The 22,419-nt window shown below is 40.9% G+C and overlaps 1 protein-coding gene across 4 annotated transcripts in view; it reads left to right on the top strand.

Moving 5' to 3' along the window:
• UBE3C (ubiquitin protein ligase E3C) overlaps positions 1-22,419 on the top strand; it is a 127,153-nt gene that overhangs the window by 61,571 nt on the left and 43,163 nt on the right. For all 4 annotated transcript variants that reach the window (XM_077849511.1, XM_077849510.1, XM_077849512.1 and 1 more), the window contains exons 14-18: positions 6,362-6,466; positions 8,437-8,524; positions 9,583-9,680; positions 10,770-10,902; positions 17,097-17,344. In XM_077849511.1, the coding sequence (XP_077705637.1) occupies positions 6,362-6,466; positions 8,437-8,524; positions 9,583-9,680; positions 10,770-10,902; positions 17,097-17,344 (672 nt within the window). The remainder of the gene's footprint in view (positions 1-6,361; positions 6,467-8,436; positions 8,525-9,582; positions 9,681-10,769; positions 10,903-17,096; positions 17,345-22,419) is intronic.

Raw genomic sequence — 22,419 nt, 5'->3', positions numbered from 1 at the left:
TTAGTGTGTCCCAGGCAGTAATCTAAGGGCTTTACATATACTGATTCATTGAACACAATAATTCTACCAGGAAAATGCTATTATTACTCTCATTTTACAGATGAGCTCACATAGCCAGTAGGGGTAGAACCAGCACTTAAACTCAGCTGCTAATCGGCATCGCCCTCTGGAAAGTACTAGCACAGAATGTTAGCATTTTTCATGATTTTAGTGCCAAATTTAAGTTGAAGAGTTCAAGGTAGAATCAACTGAAGAAGGTAACAGCATTTTGCCAGTGATTTCCTGCCTTCCACTGATTTTGACAGAATTGCAAATGATGAGACCTGACTCCTTCAACCACCAACCATTTTCATTTTTCAGTCTTATGATGGTCCTTTCAAACTAATATCTGTGAGAAGCTCTGTTGGCTGGTCACAGAACATAGAATTTTAAGTGGAGAGAGTCATCTTTCTTTGTCACTATAAGAATTGAGGTCAGTTGCTAAGCCCTGCATTGACACTGCTAAAACAGTTTATGCATTTATCAAATTTATAAACTCCTCTTGAAGTGTAATTTATAGCTATAATTACTTTAGCCCTATGAGGAGATAGGAAGTCCTGTTTGGTATCCCTTTGTGTGCAGCTATCAGCCTAAGTCGGAGTCACCTGCAAGGAAGAAAGTCTCTGGGAAGAGGAAAGACCTTCTTCATGCCTCTCTCATCTACACACATCTGTATGAGAGATAGAGGTCTGTGTTACGAGGGATGTTTGCTTTCTTAGTGGCTGATTTCATTTTTCAGTTTCAGAAAGAATTTTTTTTAAGTGGAAATTAAAACAGCAGCAATACCTAACATGACCCTCAAGTGCCACCATTAATTATCCATGTTAAACAAAAACAATATGCCCTTTGTTCTTATAGAGCTGTGTAGTGTCCTTTTCCACCTTCAAAGGTGTTTTTTGTTTTGTTTCTGACTGCCAAATAAAATGGGTACTCTAAGAAATAATTTTGTAGTGTTTTAAACATCCTGGAGGATATTGTTGTCTTTAAAAATACAGCAGTTTTCATAAGTAGTAAGTCAGGGTTTTATAAATCTGGGTTAACCTTTTGACATTGGTAGTCTGTTTGAGCACTGATGACTGATGCGGATTCAGGCTCTGCTACTGCCAGTTACTTGAATACCCAGTCCTTATCCCAGGCACATTGACTCCAGGGACCCCTTGCTGGGGTGTTATGAATGGTGTTAGACTGGGCCCTTGCTCGCTCAACATTTTTATGTAGTAAAAAAGATGAACATTCAGCTAACCATGTTGTGATAAATGAGATCAGTACCATTAGAGCACACAGGATAGAAAAACAACTGAGGTGACTCAGAACTTTGGTTCGCTCTAGGAAAATAGTAATTCTGGTCTACAAGATGATGTTCTTGGAGCTGTTGCTTTACCAGTGTTTCTCATATATTTCTCATTTTTCATTTCTATATAGTCTTCATTATGAAATCAAATGTGGCATCTAGATGGCTCAGTTGTTTGAGTGTCTGCCTTGGACTCAGGTCATGATCCCAGGTTCTTGGATTGAGCCCCACATCAGGCTCCCTACCCGAGGGGAGCTGCCTCTCCCTCTCCTCCCCACTTGTACTCTCACTATCTCTCTCAAATAAATAAAATTAAAAAAGAAATCAGATTGTAAAAAATTATTGTATGATATATATTTACCACATTATACATTTACCACACTTAAGTACCCATAGATTATGTGTTATATCCTGTACTTTGTATTGAACTTTTTGAAGAATTACCTAAGATGTTTGATTTTACTTACCAGATTTTACATATAAGATTTGAAGTAAAAAATTATTATTTTATATTATAATTTAATCTTGCAGTTGCCTTTCACAATGTAGACTATATGAACTTTTTTTTTTTTTTTTTTTTTGGGTTACAACAGTTTACCTAAATGTCAAGAATCTCCATTCAAAGTGTCAGAATTTACCATCGATAGTCTTCAGCATCTAATGTACATATAATGCTAATTATATTTATATATATGATGTAGAATGTGTGATGCTTGAGAATATTTCTTTAAATCATTAGGATTTTGTGTGATCATCATAGCCAGTGCACTAAGACACATAGGGTTCTGTGGAACGGTGTCTGTTAATTTGCCATTTTGACCTGGGATAACTGTCAAGGGAGTTTTTATGAGCGGTCTCTATGTTTCTAAGCAGTTACCTACTTGATCTTTTTAACGTTAGGGTTCAAGGAACCTGTTTACATGTGTCACCTCTTCTTAATTCAAATGGCAAATAATAGAACATGTATAATAACAGTTGTGTGCATTTCTGAATGTTTACTTAAATAATTTTTTGAGTTAAGGACGGTTTAGATCTAGCATGGAAAAACACGATATAGGGGACAAGAGTTAAACACACCAAATAAATGTAATATATTATATTTATAACTATTGAAGTCTGCTAAACCTGTATATTGATCTAGGTATGTCTAGTTAGTCCAGTGTTTGCTTGTTTACTATTTTATTGTACTTTGTAACTGCATATCAAGATCTCCTGGGGAACAGTTACAAACATGACATACTACCTCACATGAATTGGATTAAATCCGCTGTTGGTGGGGCCTCTGCATGGGCATCCATTAACAGGAGATTTCAGTATGCAGGTAGGGGTGAAGAACCATAGGCCTCGCTGTACAAAGAGGTCACTCTGGACAGATATTTATAACCTTGGATCTTGGTTTACAAAATTGAGCTTATCAATGCTTTAGGTCCTATTTAAATCTAAAATTCCTTCAGTTTTGGAAGTCTTTTTTAGTAGGTATATCTGTGCCAGAAAATTTAATAAAATTAACTGAAAGAAAGACTGCCTTCTGATTTCAACACTGGCTCTCTGTTGATCCAGTTCAAAATTGTGACCCCAGTTTCTCTTCCCTTTCACAATCTTTAGTCAGTTTCTATAATTGTAGTGGTTACCTCCATATATGTTCCAAGTATTTGTATAGCAGCTGAGAGTATGTGATCCTAAAAATGGGTACAGGGAAATCGGTTGTGATTAAAGATGTTCTGTGCAATATTTTGGATATATTTACATTTTTAAAAACAGTATTTGGAATATAGTTATACTTAAAAAAAGTTCTATATTTATCTGAAATTAAAATTTAATTAAGTATCCCTTATTTTTCTCTGGTAATCCTATACAAGCCTCATCTTCAAGGTTGGCTTGCTATCAACTCTAACTTACTAGGCCTGCTCTTTCACAGTGACTCCTGTCTGGACATCTTGTCCTTGACACACCTCCTGAGGCTCCTGTCACTTTGTGTCTCCCACTTTCTCCTTCTCTCTCTCTCTTTGCTTTTTTTTCTTTTAAAAGAGGGTCACTGATACCAGGACATTTATAAGTGATGTAAGATTACTTCTTTTTTTATACTTTTAAATAAGAAAAGGGGTGCCCTGTATTGAAACTTTTTAATGTTCAATTTAACAGTAATTTATTATTTTAAAGATTTTATTTATTTGAGAGAGAGCATGAGAGAGAGAGATCACAAGCAAAAGGGAGGTATGATAGAGGGTGAAGCAGACTCCCTGCTGAGTAGGGAGCCTAACATAGGGATCATGACCTGAGCCAAAGGCAGACACTTCACTGACTGAGCCACCTACATGGCCTAATTTCACAGTAATTTAAAAGAAGAAAGTAAGTTATGCCATTAATTGCTTCATAGGTAGTTTAATATTTGTGACCTGTAGAAAATAAATGACCTCATAACCATAGATTAAAAAGAGATGACTACGGAGTTAGGCAGCCCTGGCCCTGCCCCTTGGCAAGCCTTTGAGTAAGTCTCTTACTCTCAATAAAGGTAAGTTTCTTCCACTGTGCCATGGGGAAGGTAAATACATGAGGATGTCAGCATCTGGTGGGATGACATACATAGGCCGTAAGTGAATATATGTAAATATTTGTCAGCATGGTTTTTGTTAACAGTTGTGGTATATTATGTGTAAATTTCAGCCTGGTATGTATTCAATCTGAATTTATTTAAAATACTAATATAGCTGGTTATGAAAATGGAAAGCTAAGATGTAGTATTCTTCATACAGAAAGATTGTGCTGTGTCTCTGCTGTTGGAAGAGCATATGTTTATGTGGTATGCTCTGTACACACTGACCTGACTTGTTCCAGACAAGATCCCACATGTAACATAACTCATTGGCATCTGGTCTTCTCTTTTGAAGAGCAAAACTGAGAGACTTCTAAAATTTAAGTGCATTAGTTTAATGACCATACTTTGTTATGACCATGAAATTAACCACATAGAACCCCAGACTAGGCTGTTCTTAGTCTACCTCACCTATACTTGAAATGATCATAAAACCATTGCATGTGTTATAACTTAACCCCTGAGCAAGCACAACAGGAGTCGGGGTAACTAAGTTCGAGGTCATTCTGACTAACCTAGGCTCGGTTCTGCTGATTCATAGAGGATACACTGTAGAGTTATGATAGGTAGCGTTAGGATGGGTAGGTTTAGGATAGGCTTCAAAATACTACCAGGCAGATGTCACAGCTACATTGGTAAGAAGCATCCATCAGTCAGAAAGCTGTATTCTACATCTTGAGACGTTTGTACTGATTGTCTCCATGGCCAAATTTCTACCGTATTTGTCCTCTGTCAACGGGCACTGCATCTTCTTGGTGTGTCTGCATTATAGTGATCTGAGGTGGCAACCAAGGGCCATTTCTCACCCATTTTTATTGGACACAGAATTTTTGGGATCCCTGAATGCCAGGGTTTGCATGTCACAAGAGAAGCATTTGGGGATCCCTGGGTGGCGCAGCGGTTTGGCGCCTGCCTTTGGCCCAGGGCGCGATCCTGGAGATCCGGGATCGAATCCCACATCAGGCTCCCGGTGCATGGAGCCTGCTTCTCCCTCTGCCTGTGTCTCTGCCTCTCTCTCTCTCACTGTGTGCCTATCATGAATAAAAATTAAAAAAAAAAAAAAAAAAAAACAACAAGAGAAGCATTTGTGTTTCTATTGTATATAGATGCTGAATTATGAAATTTTAAAGGGAAATCTCTATTAACAGTTGAAATGATGCAATTGTTTGACTTGTGGGTATATTTTGAAATTTATCGCGTGATCCTAATATTATTCTTTACCCAAGTCATTATCTTATCCTAATTCCTTATCCAGATTATACTTAATTTAGAGGCAATGTGTATAGCGGCCTGGCTGACTTTTTTAGGAAACATCATTGTAGTCATACTTTACAAAGGAGTGTGATCAAATCCTGTTGGTAAAGGTTTAAGACTTTGGATTTAACAATTTGCGTTGGTTTATCTTCATTTATTACAAAGTACGTTTGTATTTAATATAAAGTATCAGGTCTTTTTTATTTTTAATTCTAGCTTTTAAAGATTTTATTTATTTTGAGAGTGAGCATATGCATGGGGGGGTGGTGTGGGAGGGACAGAGAGAGAGAGTGAATCACAAGCAGAATCCACACTGAATGTGGAGCCCAGTGTGGAGCTCTGTCTCCTGACCCTGAGATCGTAACCTGAGCTGAAATCAGGAGTCAGAGTGCTCAAGCAAGTGAGCCACACCCAGGCACCCCATCATCAGGTCTTTTTAAATAGGTAGTGCCATGAGTTCTCTTTAGTCATATATTTTAAAATTTACAATTAGTTAACTGATCCCAAGTCAATCATCAAATGCCTGCTAGGTTTCCAGGTAGTTGGAGTTTCTTCTTTAGGGAGCTTCCTGCATTGCCCGGGGCGGGGGGTGGGGGGGGCACTGATGCTCATTGTCAAAGCAGGAATGAACGATTCAGCTTGCTGGTATGCGGAAGTTAGACTGAGTTTGTGCAAAATTATGATGAGAAGTAGGCCTGACTTCAGACACTTACATATGGGAAATACTGCAATTGTTTTTCTTTTCTTGATGGATGTCAGAGATCCATCCAGGACATTTGATAGTGTGTCTTTTCAGAAAAATATGAAATGCTATTACTGTAGGAAAAACTTTACAAAATTGCTATCCTTGGAGATTTCTGACACTATAGCTCAAACAAGCTAATACATCTCCAAATTTGTATTTCAGAACTTAATTACTACTTCGTGTCTGCCTTTAACATATTCCTGTAAATTTTTCTCCTTTCATTGGCACATAACTGCTTTGTACATAAAATTCATTCTTATGCTCACAGGATAAGGTACTTCTCTGTGGCCTTCAGCAGTAGCCTAGGGCAGGCCAGGCGGAGGTGGGGGATGGGGCTGGTGTGCCAGGTCCTGGGGCTATTGGTTGGCACTTTGCTGCCTTTGCACCGTGGTGGTCACTGAGCTTGTTTATGAGACTTAGCCCTCTGTTTCCTCTGCAGGTGATTACCAATCTAGTGAAAATGCTCAAGTCCAGAGACACAAGGAGAAATTTTTGTCCTCCAAATCACTGGCTGTCAGAACAAGAAGATATTAAAGCAGATAAGGTTTACTGACAGATCTTTCTAATATTTTTTGTTAAATGTATTTTTTCAGCTTTTGTCTTTCTGGAGAGAATGATAAATCCTTTTAAATTGTTTCATTTATTTTTATGTAACTAAATATTAACAGTAAGCTTTTTTTTATTATTCTTAGATCATCAAATATATAGCAGTATCATTGACTTAAACATACATCCTGAATTTATTGTTAGACCTAATTTTCAAAAAAAAAAAAAAAACAACTAATTTTCTCCTTTAACCACAAATTATGTTGGAGCTTAGCTTAGTGGTTCTTTGTTGTGATTGCAAGAGATTTTGCTTTTATTGTTGTTATAATTATCAATCTGTATTTAGCACTTGAGGGAGATAGAGCAAGTCGTTGATTTTCTAAAGGAACAGAGACAGATTTGAATATTATTAAGATATAGATCTAAAGTAGATTCAGTATAAATATTTTTAGAAATTTAAAGAACAAAGGTCATGAATTATTTTCATTCTTGTCAGAAAAAGTCATGATTGTATTCATTTCAAAATCTTGGGGCTGAGGGCAGAGAGTGGAGTGTATAGAAGAAGGGAGAGCATAGAAACATTAAAGAAAAGAAAGCAGAGGTGTTTTGCAACAGTTTCAGATACTATGTCTGCACGAATCTTGAAGCACTTGGCTTCTAGCCATGCCCACTGGTCAGACTGAGAAGCCATGACAGATCATATAGCCATGGCCACCTCCAGGGCCCAGGGTGGGGCCCTCTGAACAACACTCACCACCAAAAGGAAACAGCCTTTGGTGTGATGGAACAGCATGGCTCCAATTCTCTAGACAAGACTGAATGTGAAAGAGGCTTCAGTCTGCACGCTCATAAATACATGAGAAAGAACTTGAGTGGCTACCTTGTGGGCTGCAGAGGAACCACCTCCTTATTCGAGTACTGTTTGGAAAAAAGAAGTAACCGCATACAGAGCATGCCTCCTTCGTGAACTTTAGTATCTCAGCCTAAGCAAGCGGTGATGTGAGCGCCTTCTCGGTGTAGAAGTAGCTAAGGATGCATGAAAAAGGCATTTCTGACCTGGGGTCACACAGTCTACAGGCTCTAATGAGTACACAGTGTGGGCAGTGCCCCTTAGGGTGCAGGCCCCATGGTTACCTGCTGAGACCGGACTGGAGACCCTGGCACATGGGGGTCCAGTGCCGGAATATCTATCACCGTGCTGTGGGAAAAATGCCAGCTGAACCAAACTGCCTGCTGTCAGGAATAATTGATTCCTGCATTGGCACAAGTTCTCAATCCCCTCACTGACCTGTAGCAGCCAGTACACAGGCCTGCAGCAACCAGACATTTCCCTGTTGAGAGAACATGCTGCCTAGGAAGTTTTCTGGCCAAAAATCAAACCTGGATGTGATGAAACCTCTGGATGGAATTGCAGATTTATAGGGAAATGGAGGGCCTGGTAGCCCACAATGACGCTGAGGGGATGCAGCCAGCAAAATCCAGGTGGTGGAACCATAGCTGGCCAGCTGGGCAGGGCCACAGCCAAGGCTGAGGGAGCAGGCAAAGCCACAGAGCATAACAGAATGTCCACAACCCCAGCCTTACTGGGGTGCTGATGCAGACAGATTATATTTTCAGAATTATGAGACACTGAATAGTAATAAGAAATTGTTAATTCTTTAAGTGTGATGTGTTTTCATTTATAAGGTAACCACATTATGACAATTTACTATATGCAGGTATTACACAGCATTAAACAGAACAAGTAGAGATTTCCTTAGGATATATAGAACAGTTACCCTGTACAAGTGTAAATGTGCAGCCGGCCAAGGAGAGGGCGCATGGAAAGGTAGCCTGAAAAGGACATAAGGTCAAAGACCAGGACCTGGTGCTAAGTGCATGGACAACATTGGTATAGTTCACATGTGGCAAGTGAAAGTTTGTACCATAACACAGGGATGTACTAAGCCAGGATTGCTGGCCCCACAGGTCACCCAGCTCTACGTCCCGGCTTCCAGACACGTGTGGAGGTTCCGGCGGATGGGGAGAATTGGCCCCCTGCAGTCGAGCCTGGACGGTGAGTTCTCTGGGGAGTGTGTTTCTCCTTCCATCCAGCCTCACAGGCTATCATTACAAACGGGGAAGTCCACTGTTTGGTGTACTGTTCTGTGATTTTTCAAAACTTTTTCCTAGTGGGGAAGGGGCAAAGGGAGAGAGCATCTCCAGCAGACTTCACTCGGAGCATGTAGCCTGACATGGGGCTTGATTCCACGACACTGAGGCCACGACCTGCACTGAAATCAAGAGTTAGACATTCAACCTACTGTACCACCCAGGCACCTCTAGTGGTCTGTGATTTTTGATAAACATCTGCCACCATGATCAACCATATAGAAAAAGTTCATCGCTCCAAAAATTACTTCATCATCCTTTATAGGTAGCCGCTTTCCCCATCTCCTGGCAACCACTGATTTGGTTTTTGTCCTGATAATTTTTCCTTTTCCAGAATGTCTTCAAATGGAGCTGTATAGTATGAGTCTGGAAAGGAGAAATCTAGACATATACTGCTGACACAGGGCAGGTTTGGTTCCAGACCAGTGCAATAAAATGAATGTCCCAAAACAAGTCAGTTTTTGATTTTCCAGTGCATATAAAAATTACGTGTGCCAAGGTGCCTAGTGACTCAGTCAGTTAAGCATCCAGCTCTTGATCTTAGCTCTGGTCTTGATCTTAGGGTTGTGGGTCCAGGTTCTGCACTGGGCTCTGTGCTGGGTGTGGAGCCTACTCAAAAAAAAAAAAAAAAGTAAGTGTGCAATAGCATTGCATCTAAGAAAACAATATACATACCTTCATTAAAAATGCTTTGAGCTAAAAGATGCTGACCATCCTCTAAGTTTTCAGTGACTGGTGATCACAGGTCACCATAACATATACAGGTTTGTTATAAGTTTGAAATATTGCAAGAATTACCAGAGTGTGACACAGAGACACAAAGTGAGCAAGTGCTGTTGGAACATGCTGGACATGCGGTCCCCACAGACCTTCGGTTAGTAAAATGCACAGCGTTTGCAAAATGCGATGAAGTGAGGTTCTCCTGGGCACAGAACTTAACAAAGGCTTTCCCATGTGTTGCAGTGGGTTTGGAGTCCCCGCCACTGTCTGTGTCTGAGGAACGACAGCTCGCCATCCTGACAGAGCTGCCCTTTGTGGTTCCATTTGAGGAGCGAGTCAAGGTGTGCAATTTGGTCTCTTTATAGATTGACTTCATATGTGTTATGGTTACTTACATCATTTCAGTGTTAGAGAATTGACACCAACGGAAAAATCTCTGAAAGTGCTTAGTGCTGAGCTGGTTACATAATTTGTATTTTTCTCATTAGATTGTAATAGTGGACAGTGATTTATAAAACCATAGTCCAATCAAATACCTCTGTATAGACTTGAAGGATATTTTTTCCTTAGTTGTAACTGTAGTTGAAAAGGCCTGTCACACCATTGTCTTCTTACAATGAGAATATAAGGGCCTTTCGTCTAGTAAGTTTTGCATTGTTTTTAAAATGCAAATTTTTTTAAAGATATGCTTCTATACATTATGTTGAGGTTATTGATCATAAATACTACTTTATAAAACAGAGTTGGACAGGTATTTTAATTTCTGCCTGGTGGTTTTTGACCAATGTACAAAACTGTTTACATTTATGTTTTGAGATTTAAAATATTTTGTTTGTATTCACCAACTTAGGAAATTTCTAAAAACTGTTAGGCTCTATTCCTAAGTAATGGCATCAAGAAGGTAATTTTAGTCCTGCCCACCTTATAGGGTGAACAAAAGAGTGAGTTTCTTTTAAAGCTATTGGTTTCTTCATTAAGACACACAGACACGGCACAGATGTAAGATGACATTACATGGTTCCTGAGCTCCCTCTACTGGACTTTTAGCATCCAAAAAAATTACTTGAATCTTGTTACGGAGATATTCTTACTATTAATCAATTTTCAGCTTTACAAAGCTCTTCTTTCTTTTTTTCTACCACTTGGGCTTTTCTAAAGGGTTTGCAAAAGAAAATACTGAAAATTTACTACAGCATGGGACTTTTAAAATTTGTTGTAAAATGGGAAAGGGGGGCAATATTACAAACACATAAGTATTACACATTTACTGATAAGGCATAAAGTCTATATTTGATACCTTGGCTTTTAAAATTTGTTTCACAATTTATGGAGATAGAAAAGTTAAGGTTTATTTAGCAGTTTTCCCTTGTGTTGCTTATGTTTGTAAGAAAAAAGTTTCAGATAACCTGACAACTTACCCTGTTTATTAGATCTTTCAAAGGTTGATTTATGCAGATAAGCAAGAAGTTCAAGGAGATGGCCCATTCCTGGATGGAATTAATGTCACAATAAGAAGAAATTATATTTATGAAGATGCTTATGACAAACTTTCCCCAGAAAATGGTATATATAATTCTGTCTATATGTCTGCATGTGGCAGGGGGAGGCTGAGGGAGTATTTTAGAAGATGGTTATCATTAAAACATTAGTGTGCATCATTTTGTTTGGCAATGACTTGTTAACAGTGAAATGTAGTATGTCAGATTTGGCAGATGTGTCAAATAACATTCCCAAGATCGACAATTATAATGGAAGCCTTTAAAATACTGATTTTTAAAAAAAAATTTTTTATTTTTTTTTTAAGGCAAGAAACTCCACCCACAAATGTCTGTCTACAATTTAGTTGACAACTTTAATTCTGAAAATATTGGTGGGCAGCCATTGACATTCTGTAGTACATATGATAATCTATTTACGTAAATATTATAGACTCTAAGCCATATTTAACAGAGCAGAATAAACCTCACCACAGTGCAGACCTCTCTACAGACAGGCATAGACTTCGGTGACGGTACTAGTAGGTGAACGCAGGGGATCCACACTGACAGTGATTTGCATTGCATTTACAGCTCAGCGACATATTCTGTCTTATGTGAATATTTGACATGCAGTGTTAAATGTGTAGTATTATAATTTATGTATTTAATAATTTTAGCTTCAGTATATGGTATCCATGACATTGCATTGAATTGGGGCTCGATCAGCGCAGAGAATCAACAACAGAAGCTTGGCAAGATCTGGATCACAGTTTTGGTAGATGATGGGAGGGTGTCAAAAGTGAAGTAACGGTTGCCTCTTCTAGGGGAGCAAAACCTCAAGTAATTTTTTTTTTCTTGGGGACCTGATTGTGTCACTCTGTGGGAATAGCAGAGGATAGCTGGCAGCAATCTCTGGCCACTTCTCTGTGCCAGGTTTTTTTTTTTTTTTTTTTTGAAGATTTATTTATTCATTCAGAGAGCGAGAGAGAGAGGCAGAGACACAGGCAGAGGGAGAAGCAGGCTCCATGCAGGAAGCCTGATGTAGGACTTGATCCCAGGTCTCCAGGATCACACCCCAGGCTGCAGGCGGCACTAAACCGCTGCGCCACCGAGGCTGCCCCTGTGCCAGGTTTTGTGTGCAAGGGTTTGATGTTCACCTAATGTTGTCTTGTCATGTAATCTGTGCTGAAGCCCACTGAAGCCAGACACCACAGACTCACTCCTGACTCCTGGCTGTGAGCTCTCCACTGCACCAGCTTCCTCTTGCCTCGCATAGTATGATTTTAAATTTTCTATATGAACAAGGCAAAAAATCTGGGACTCTGACTTCAAGAAGCCCAACATATTTTTTGGGGAAAAAAAAAAAAAGATCTCCCTCCTTAGGGATCCTGTCCCTGTAAATGAGCTCTCGTAGTTGTGTCTCCCACTTGGCCAGGGCTCCCTACTCTGTGGGATGGAGTCCTTATCCTTTGCTCCCCTGAAACAGCTGGTGCTCAGTAGATGTTGAATTTGCCACTGAACCCAGGGAAAACTCAGTAGACAGACAAAAGTGGTAAGTGTGCCATCGGTTCAGAAGTCTTGGGAACAGAATTGAGATGTGGTTGATGCTGGAGGGTTTTGTAAAGCAGTAGGATTTAGAAGAGGGAAGACAGTGGTACAGGTGGGGGAGCAGTGATGGGCATACCAACTGTGCACAGGGCTGGTGCAGGCTCAGAATGCTGGGGTCAGAATGAGCTCCTTGGCCAAAATGAGAGTATGTGTGTTTATCAGCAGTTCTAAATTAACTTTAAAACTGTTTCATGTAGATAGTTTTTAAAGACCTTACTGTCCAGGGTAGCCCCTGTGGCTCAGCGGTTTAAGCACCGCCTTCAGTCCAGGGCGTGATCCTGCAGACCTGGGATCAGGTCCCACATCAGGCTCCCTGCATGGAGCCTGCTTCTCCCTCTGCCTGTGTCTCTGCCTCTCTCTCTCTCTATCTCTCATGAATAAATAAATAAAATCTTTTAAAAAAATGAAAAAAATAAAAATAAAGACCTTACTGTCCAATTACAACAAGCCCCAAATTTCCTTTTTTTTTTTTTTTTTTTTTTTTTTTTAAGATTTCATTTATTTATTCACCGGAGACACGGAGAAAGAGGGGCAGAGACACAGGCAGAGGGAGAAGCAGGCTCCCTGTGGGGAGCCTGATGTGGGACTTGATCCCAGCACCTCGGGATCACACCCTGAGCTGAAGGCAGATGCTCAAATGCTGAGCCACCCAGGCATCCAAAACCTCAAATTTCGTAATGAATCCTTTAGGTTAAAGTTATTCAGAAGTTGATCACGCCTTAACTCCCCAGGTGTGTGCTGATACTTGTGTTGAGTTTAAGGGACTTGGAAGAATCTTCTCCTAATACATAGGTTATAATGCTTTACATCCCTACAGATGTTCTCTAATTCAGGCCTTATTAACAATAGTTTTTTAAACCATGTGTTAAAATTGTTATTTTGCTAGGGAAAGTAGTAAAATTAAATATCTCAGAATGTGTCACTTATTCATGGGAAATTGGTGTGAAGTGCTTTGTTCACTGATTATTTACACATAATCAGTTAATATGATTGCTCCATATGCCGTCTCATCCTTACAGCACATCGGGCCTTTATGGATACTCATCCTCTCCTATTCATATCTTCTCAAGACAGTTTTCTTTCTTTTCTTCTCTTTCTTCTCTTTCTTCTCTTTCTTTTCTTTCTTTCTTTCGTTTTACTTATTAAGTAATCTCCACACTCAGTGCAAGGCCTAAACTCACAACCCTGAAACTGAGCCAGCCAGGTGCCCCGTAGGCCAGTTTTCTAGAGTGTGGGTGTAAGCCCCATGGGTGGTTGAGCTGACTGCTGGAGCTCAGAGACATGTGCTGCTCCCAACACCAGGCTACCATGTGTGCTCTATACCCTGCCCCACCCAAGCGTGCGAAGGTGGAGAAATGATCACGGTTACCCTCTGGACAACTCTAGACTCTAGCTCTTTGTATCATCTGTTCTCTTGGCTAAGAATCCGCTAGAGCTGGCTCTGAACTGTAGTCTAGTTGGTTCCTGAGACCTCTCTATGCTTTTGTGTGTTGGCTGGTTTTATTATGTTTCATTTAAGGGGCAGAATGTATTACATTGTTTTCCTGAACAAGAAACTATAATAGGGTAAAATTCAGAGTAACATTAGTAACATTACTTAGGTTTTAGGGTTTTTTCCCCCCTCCACTAAAACCTTCGTGTGTAAGTAGATATTTTAAATTTGTCCTTAGTAACAAATAATGAGGGGATCCCTGGGGTGGCTCAGCGGTTTACCACCTGCCATCGGCCCAGGGCATGATCCTGGAGACCCGGGATCGAGTCCCACATCGGGCTCCCTGCATGGAGCCTGCTTCTCCCTCCGCCTGTGTCTCTGCCTCTCTCTCTCTCTGTGTGTGTCTCTAATAAATAAATAAAATCTTAAAAACAAAAAAAAAACAACAAAAAAAAAACAACACAGTAATGGCCAGATACCTCGCAGGCTTGATTTGACTCTGAAAACATTATTGTGGCTAATATATATTACTGTTTACAGAAATGAGCTTTGGGGAACACAGAATCTCAATTCCAGCCAACTTAGAGGGTGACTTCTGTGACTGGCCACTGAGTCTGCAGAAGCCAATGACACACTCCTGTTCCCCTTACTGCCGCTATAGCTATAGGGGAACGGGTGTGGTAAAAGGTGGGCCTGGGCTAAGTGTTTGCCACTTAGAACGTTTGTGCACTTAGAATGTTTACAGGATCTCCTACTAACTGCTGACCATCAGTTTGAGAAATAATTATATATGACAAACAAATGCTTATAGTCCTTCCTTGAAACTGGGTATTAAGAGGAATATGTTAAGGTGAGAAATACCCAACTATATTTTTGCATTCCATCTATAATTATCTGCTTAGATTTCTTTTGGCATTTTAGCCAGATCTTGAGAGTGAAGATATTTTGTAATTCTATTAATCAGAATAGATGCAAATAACATATTCATGGAGTCAGTAAAAAGCATTTTTTTCATGTAACTATAGCTGAAATTTAAAAATAAAAGAGAATATGGTTTAATATAAAAGCCTGTGCTTTGTCGTCAGTAGACCTATCCTTAAATTACAGCTTAGAGTGGTAGCTATGTCTTAGATACATAGAGACATAGCTACTTATATGTATATATATACTTATATGTATATGTATACTTATATGTATACTTGGTTTGTCACTGCAGAATGAAGATAATTCTTTTTTTTTTTCAAGTTTTTATTTAAATTCTAGTTTGCTAACATACAGTGTAATAATGGTTTCAGGAGTAGAATTTAGTGATTCATCACTTCCATACAATGTTTAGTGCTCATCACAACAAGTGCCCTGTTTAATCCCCCTCACCCAGTGGCCTATCCAGAATGGGGATTGTTCTTAACCCAGAAGGTTGTTAAAGGACTTGAAGTAAAGTGTGTGAAATCCTAGTGTAAATTCTAGCTAGTGGTAAATAATCAGTGGTCGTTATTCTTTACAAAGTATGAGAGCGAGCTGTAACCAGATGGTTTAGACTTATTTGCCTTATTCCTGTGGGAAATGCAGGCATTAACGTGGCACTTGCCTGGCACAGCGTTTGTCCCTGCTGGCAGGACAGGGGTAGCCCTTCCCCGTGCCAGCCCAGTGAAAGATGATGTCTGTACTGCTGTGCACAATGGTGTAGATCTCAGTCCATACAATAAATCATCCTGGCCCTGTTTGAACCATATTACAGAATATTCACAGCCAGGTTCTGTCTTCAGAAGTACTGACACTGTCCCGCCACAGTGTTGGAGGCTCTAGCAAGCATGTGTTCTGCTGAGCCCCTTCTGGAGTGTTTTCTCCAGGTCCCCATCCCTTGGGATACTTGGGGTGGCCACATAAGAAGCCTGAACGATGTCAGCCACTTGTTAAAGCCCGGGAACTCTGGCACCACATGCATACCCTGCTCCTTAGCACACTCACTTGGCAGCCCACCGCCTCCGCCCTCCCCACTGGCTTAGATGCAGAGCACCCAAGACACAGGTGGGGAAAGGTGAAGGATGTGCCATTTGCTTTCTCAAACCTGCACCTTGATTAAGCCTTTCCAATGAAGACCACCTGGTTTGGACTTTTGGCAGAATCACTTTCTTTGGCCTTTGTTTGGTAGCTGTGTACCATCGTAGGTGAGTCCAGGGATGTTTCCCTGCTGATAGCAGAACTGTCCTCTTGAGGACCTGGGTGGGAATTACTCTAAGATATCAGGCATAATTAAGCAACTTCACAATTTAAAAAGATTTTCATCTTTGTGGCACACTTTTTTTTTTTTTAATTTTATTTATTCACGAGAGAGAGAGAGAGAGAGGCAGAGACATAGGCAGAGGGAGAAGCAGGCTCCATGCAGGGAGCCTGATGTGGAACTCAGTCCCAGGGCCTCGGGATCCCGACCTGAGCCAAAGGCATACACTCAACCACTGAGCCACCCAGGTGTCCCTTTGTGGCACACTCTTAACCCAAAACACTTTCACCCTTTCAGCCAGATACTGCTTTTAAATGATAAGGTAGAGGGACGCCTGGGTGGCTCAGTGGTTGAGCATCTGCCTTTGGCCCAGGGCGTGATCCTGGAGACCCGGGATCGAGTCCCACATCGGGCTCCCGGTGCATGGAGCCTGCTTCTCCCTCTGCCTGTGTCTCTGCCTCTCTCTGTGTGTCTCTCATGAATAAATAAATAAAGTCTTTAAATAAATAAATAAATAAATAAATAAATAAATGATAAGGTAGACTCTAGGTCCTGACTCTGCTACATTGTTCACCTCTTTCAAACACTGTACTGTTAATTGCACTGACATCTTCTTTATTCATTTATGTTTTCTGACTTTCCTGGTAACAGTTTCTATTCCTCTAGTGCTCTTATGTACTTAATTCCCTCCCTCCTCTCCTAGTATTAGAGTGTCATATCCTTTAGAATATGAGGGATAACTTTATTTTCTCCTGAGCACTCTGTTTCCCCTCACCTCTGTGTGTGATCCATTAACTTCTTTCTCTTTCTCCTCTTGGCTTTGGGGAAAATATGCGTCCATCTGTCTCTTCTTCTATTATTAATCTCAATTGATTTTTTTGAGTCTTACATTAATATATCTCTAATATTCTTGCTCCCCTTCCCAAAACTTCCTGTATTACCAGCTTATTTTATTGCTTTCTTTTAAAATCTTTTCTCCTCCGCACCCCCCCTCCCCCCGTTACCCTTGTTTTAACAGAGCCTGATTTGAAAAAGCGGATCCGTGTGCACTTACTCAATGCCCATGGCCTGGATGAAGCTGGCATTGATGGTGGTGGCATTTTCAGAGAGTTTCTGAATGAGCTGCTCAAGTCAGGATTTAACCCCAACCAGGGGTTCTTTAAGACCACGAATGAAGGGCTTCTGTACCCTAGCCCAGCCGCTCAGATGCTCGTGGGAGATTCCTTTGCCAGACACTACTACTTCCTGGGCAGGATGCTTGGAAAGGTAAAGTAACTGTGTGTGAAAATGGATCTCAGACACAGGATGTTGAAGTTTTGCAATTCTATGCGGTTGCTGTCTGTTTTGTTGAAAATCTTTCATCAAAATTGCTGAAGTAATTTTGGTAAACCCTGAACAGGATTCTTTCACATAATTAACATTTCACTGTTATACATTCCATGCACAGTGGTCACTTATATAAATCATTTGTACAGTGTAGAAACCCCAGGGAACATAGGATATGAAGTCTGTCGGTAGCTATCTGTAGCCATCAGTGAGCACCCTGGAAATACTGCAGACCTCCCCGTTGTTCCTGTTGACCATGTTCATTCCTTTAATGTTCTGTAAACTTTTAAGATGCTACGAGGCAAGAGACTAGTTGTTTGGTATGGGTTAAGTTTATTATGTTATATGCACACTCTAGGAAAATGGCCCCTAAGAATGACATGATAGTATTGCTCTAGAAACCATTGTTACACACCCGCCGCTACACAAAGAGTTTACCCTCTACTGTCAAAGAAAGGAAAAAAGGAATGATGTAGCCTAATGGAAGCATCCTATTTAATGGTGAAACAGTGATAAAGCAGATCAGTCCTACCCTGTTGTAGCCCCTTCGGGCGGCTACAACAGAACACCACAGCCTTGGCAGCTTATAAATCAAAGACATTTCTTTCTCACAGTTCTGGAGGCTGGACATTCACCATCAGGGTGCTATGTGGCCTCACTTGGTAGGGGTACTTCTCCTGCTTCATTACCTAGGGCCATCTCTCTGGGTCCCTTTAATAAGGCACGAATCACATTCCTGAGAGCTCCATCCTCCTGACCTAATCACCTCCTAAAGGCCCACCTCCTAATGCCATCACCCTGGGGGATTAGGACTCAGTGTGTGAACTTCCTTGGAACACCAGCATAGCCTGTGGGTATGCCAAAGGCAGGGAGCAGCAGGGGTGGCTGACTAATTCCCTGTGGGTCAAATGCAGTCCAAAAAAGCAATTTAGTTTTTCTTTTAAATTGCTTACTAACATTTTTTTTTTATTTATTTTTTTTGCTTACTAACATTTTTAAATGGGGAATATTTATATGCAAGGTTATATTTCTGGGTTACTTTGTTTTATTTTGTTTGCATCTTTGTACTTGAAACAAATTCTGCATCAACAGTTGCTAATCTTAACAGGATACAGCTAGCAAATATCCCAATAAAATCTATAATTGAGACTTAGGTCTAAACTGCTCTAAATGAGGTGGGAAATCATCTAGGCTACTTCCCCGGGAATGGAAAGTCGATTCTTGATTTTTTTTTTCTGAATGAATGATCCATTCCACTCATCATAACTTCACAATAGAGAAAGCCTGAGGTGTGTGGGGCAGCGCACAAGGATCTCCCAGGATTCAGACTTACTACCAAATAGTCACTCTAGTGACAAGCGACTCAGGCTTATCCCAAACCCACTGTGTAAATCAGAAGCCCGCTGGAGTACCCTGAGAGTCGAGGGCTAGAGAGAGCATGGTGCTCAGGACTCAGCAGCTCCCTGAAGGACATGGTACCTTCCTGTCCTCACCAACAGTGCCTTCATGGCTCTTCATGTGGGTTTCGGCCAGGCACCGGCCCCAGTTCAGAAGATATCTTCCTTGTTTTCATTATTGGGATGTATCTTGCGGCATAGAATAAAGATGCAACATATCTGAATCTGTAAAAGGACATAACATATCCAATAATAAAACTATTATTAAATAAAATTTATGTTACTCAGGAATCTTTGGTGTCTTATTATAGATAGGTAGATGTTTTCCATGGTATTTGGGAGAAATTTGTTAGGATTTTTGGATAGTCTGGGAATGTATTTTGATTTCCCCTATTTAAGACTGGAATTGGAATGCCTGATACTATTTACTGCCCAGTACATTTTGAGAGACAGATTGGATTTTCACACAAGAATCATAATCCCTACAGTTTCTGCAGGTCAAAGGTATGACTAGACGTGACACTCTAGAATCAAGGGTAGCAACAACTACAGCCTCTGTCCAAGTCCAGCCACCTATTTTTTGTAGTCTTAAGAAAAAAAAAAAAAAAAAGGTTTTACTGGAAATCAGCCAGGCCTTGTTTACATTTTGTCTGTGGTTGCTTCCCCCACAACAGCAGTTGAACAAAGCCTAAATAAGGTGTATGCTTTTGGGGTCTTTCCAGGATATGTGCTGGCCCTGCTTAGGGCTAAGCCAGCAGACAGATCATAAAGAGCCAAGAGCCTTTGTGTTACATAATAGAAAGTTTGGTCTCGGGGATCCCTGGGTGGCTCAGCAGTTTAGCGCTTGCCTTCGGCCCAGGGCGTGATCCTGGAGTCCCAGGATCAAGTCCCACATTGGGCTCCCTGCGTGGAGCCTGCTTCTCTCTCTGCCTGTATCTCTCCCTCCCTCTCTCTCTCTCTCTCTGTCTCTGTCTCTGTCTCTCATGAATAAATAAATAAAATCTTTAAAAAAAAAAAAAGTTTGGTCTCCATACTGTGGATCATGGAAAATCATTGTTTGGAGCAAATGGCTGAGACTTACTACATTTGTAAGGAGTCAGCATGGGGCAAATTGATTTTAGAGGAGACTAAGACTCAGGAGTTACAAGTTAAAGGTCTGGGACAGTGGCCTAGCTCCTCAGTAATACTGGCTGTGATCATAGCAGTATGATGCCATAAGGTCAGCAAGACTGAGAAGTGACTGCAAGATCAGCCCTCAAGTCTTGATTTCCCTGGTGCTTGTTCTTACAACCGCTTTATTAAGAAATGACTCACATACCCTGCAGTTTGTCCTGTTTAAGAGTGCGATTCAGGGGCTGGCTCAGTCAGTGGAGCATGCAACCCTTGATCTTGGGGTCACGAGTTCAAGCCCCATGTTGGGCGTGGAGATCACTTGAATGAATGATTTTTTTTTAAGTGTGTGATTCAGTAGTTTCAGTAGATTCAGAGTTATGCAACCATCACCACCATCAGATTTAGAACATTCATCACCTGTGTCCTAACAGTTTTTGTTTCCCCCAGACTCTAGGCAAACCCTAATTTACGTTTAATCTCCATAGAGTGTCCTGTACTGGACATTTCATGTAATTGTACCACACATGTGTGGCCTTCAGTGAATGGCTTCCTTCACCTGGTGTCATGTGTTCAAGGTTCATCAGGGGTGTAGCCTGTGTCAGCACGTCAGTCCTGGCATTGCGAAGTCCTAGTCCCTTCTGTAACAACCAGAGTCATCCATCCATCAGGTGAAGGGCATGTGGTTGTCCTTGGTGATGTTTTCAGCAGAGTGGTATGATAAAAATGAGTTTGCTATGATGTGACGAAGAGGAAATGGAAGGTATGAAAGCAGAAAAGAGTGTCAATGCCTTTTCAGAAGGCTTTACTCTGAAGGGAAGGAGAAAGAGAATCCCTGAAGAAAGAACAAGTTCCAGAAAAGCATGAGCAGGTTGATTTTTCAAAAATAGGGCAGCTTTGTGCAGGTAAAATATCAATGATAAAGAACCACATGAGAGGGATGGTTTAGCATGCTGGGAAAGACAGCAAGGGACTGGGACACAGCTATGCACCAGGAGAACTTGCTGCGTGGTGTAGTGTCATCTAGCTGGGGCCAGGCTGGTTCAGGGAATCAAATTTATGATGTAATTCTCATCAATTTGGATGTAAGCAGCCACTTGTGGTTGGTAGCTGTGGTGTTGAGCAGCTCTGGAGCATAGATAAAGGTAGTGGCTTCAGGTGTCATGAGCAAGAAAGGTGGGCCAGGGGGATTTCGTGTAGACTGGGTGAGTAAGGAAGGTCAAAAGGTGGGCTGTCACTGGCACAGGTGCCCAACTGATAGAAGGATGAAGAGCCAGAGAGACTTAAGGGTGTGGCCACGTGGGGAGGAAGATCAAAGAAGAGGGGTTTTAGAAGGGAAGAAAGTGTATCGCGTGCATTAACAGCCTTTTCCTCCAGCCCACCTCACCAGCCCCAGGCCATCACTAATCTGTTTCTGTGGATTTGTCTGTTCTGGGCATTTATAGAATGGAGTCCTATAATAGCATATATTGCCTTTTGTGACTGGGTTCTTTGACTTAGCAGAATGTCTTCAGTGTTCCTCAATATTGTGGAATGTGTCAGAACTTCTTTTATAGCTGAATAGTATTCCATTGTGTGGATATGAGACGTTTTGTTTATGCATTCATCTATCAATAGACATTTGGGTGTTCCCACTTTTTGGTTATTATGAATAATACTGCTATGAACATTGTCTACTGATCTTCCCTGACTTAGGATGGGGTTACATCCTGATAAAAAAAACCATCAGTTGAAAATATCAGACATTAAAAATATATTTAACACACCTAGCCTAGCAAACATCACGGTGTAGCCTGGCCCACTTTAAGTGTACTCAGAGCTCTCACATTAGCCCACAGTTGAGCAAAACCATGTAGCATGAAGCCTATTTGACGGTAAAGTGTTGATTAGCTCCTGTAATGCACGGAATGCTGTACTGAAAGTGACAGATGGAATGGCTGTGTGGGTACAGATGGCGGTCAGTGTATCAGCTGCTGACCCTTGTGATCATGTGGTTGTGAGAGCTTCAGCCACCACCCGGCATCATGGGGGAGGATCAGGCCACATGTCATTAGCTCAGGAAGAGATCCACATTCAGAACTCAAAGCGTGGTTTCTACTGAGTGTGTATCACTTTCACAGCATCGTAAAGTCAAAAAATCCTAGGTCAAACCATCATAAGCTGGAGATCATCTGTATAATTTTCTATGTGGTCATAGGTTTGCATTTCTCTTACCCAAGAGACATATACACTTAGGAGTGGAAGTGCTGGCACATAGGGTGACTCTACTGTCAAAGTGTTTGCAGCCTTTATAGTCCCAGCAGCCGCGTAGGAGGGCTCCAGGTTCTCCTTACCTTGGCAACACTTGATATTGTCTGTCTGTCTATTTATTTTCTGTCTTTTTTATTATAACTGTTCTGGTGAGTGTGAAACAGTATCTCATTATGCTTTGGTTTCTTTCCCTAATGACTAATACTGTTAAGCATCTTTTTGTATGCTTTATGTCTTCTGTGGAGAAAGATCCCTTCA

Source organism: Canis aureus, chromosome 15 (genome assembly GCF_053574225.1).
Source record: "Canis aureus isolate CA01 chromosome 15, VMU_Caureus_v.1.0, whole genome shotgun sequence".
Classification (NCBI taxonomy): Eukaryota; Metazoa; Chordata; class Mammalia; order Carnivora; family Canidae; genus Canis; species Canis aureus.
This window is presented reverse-complemented; position numbering and strand designations above follow the sequence as displayed.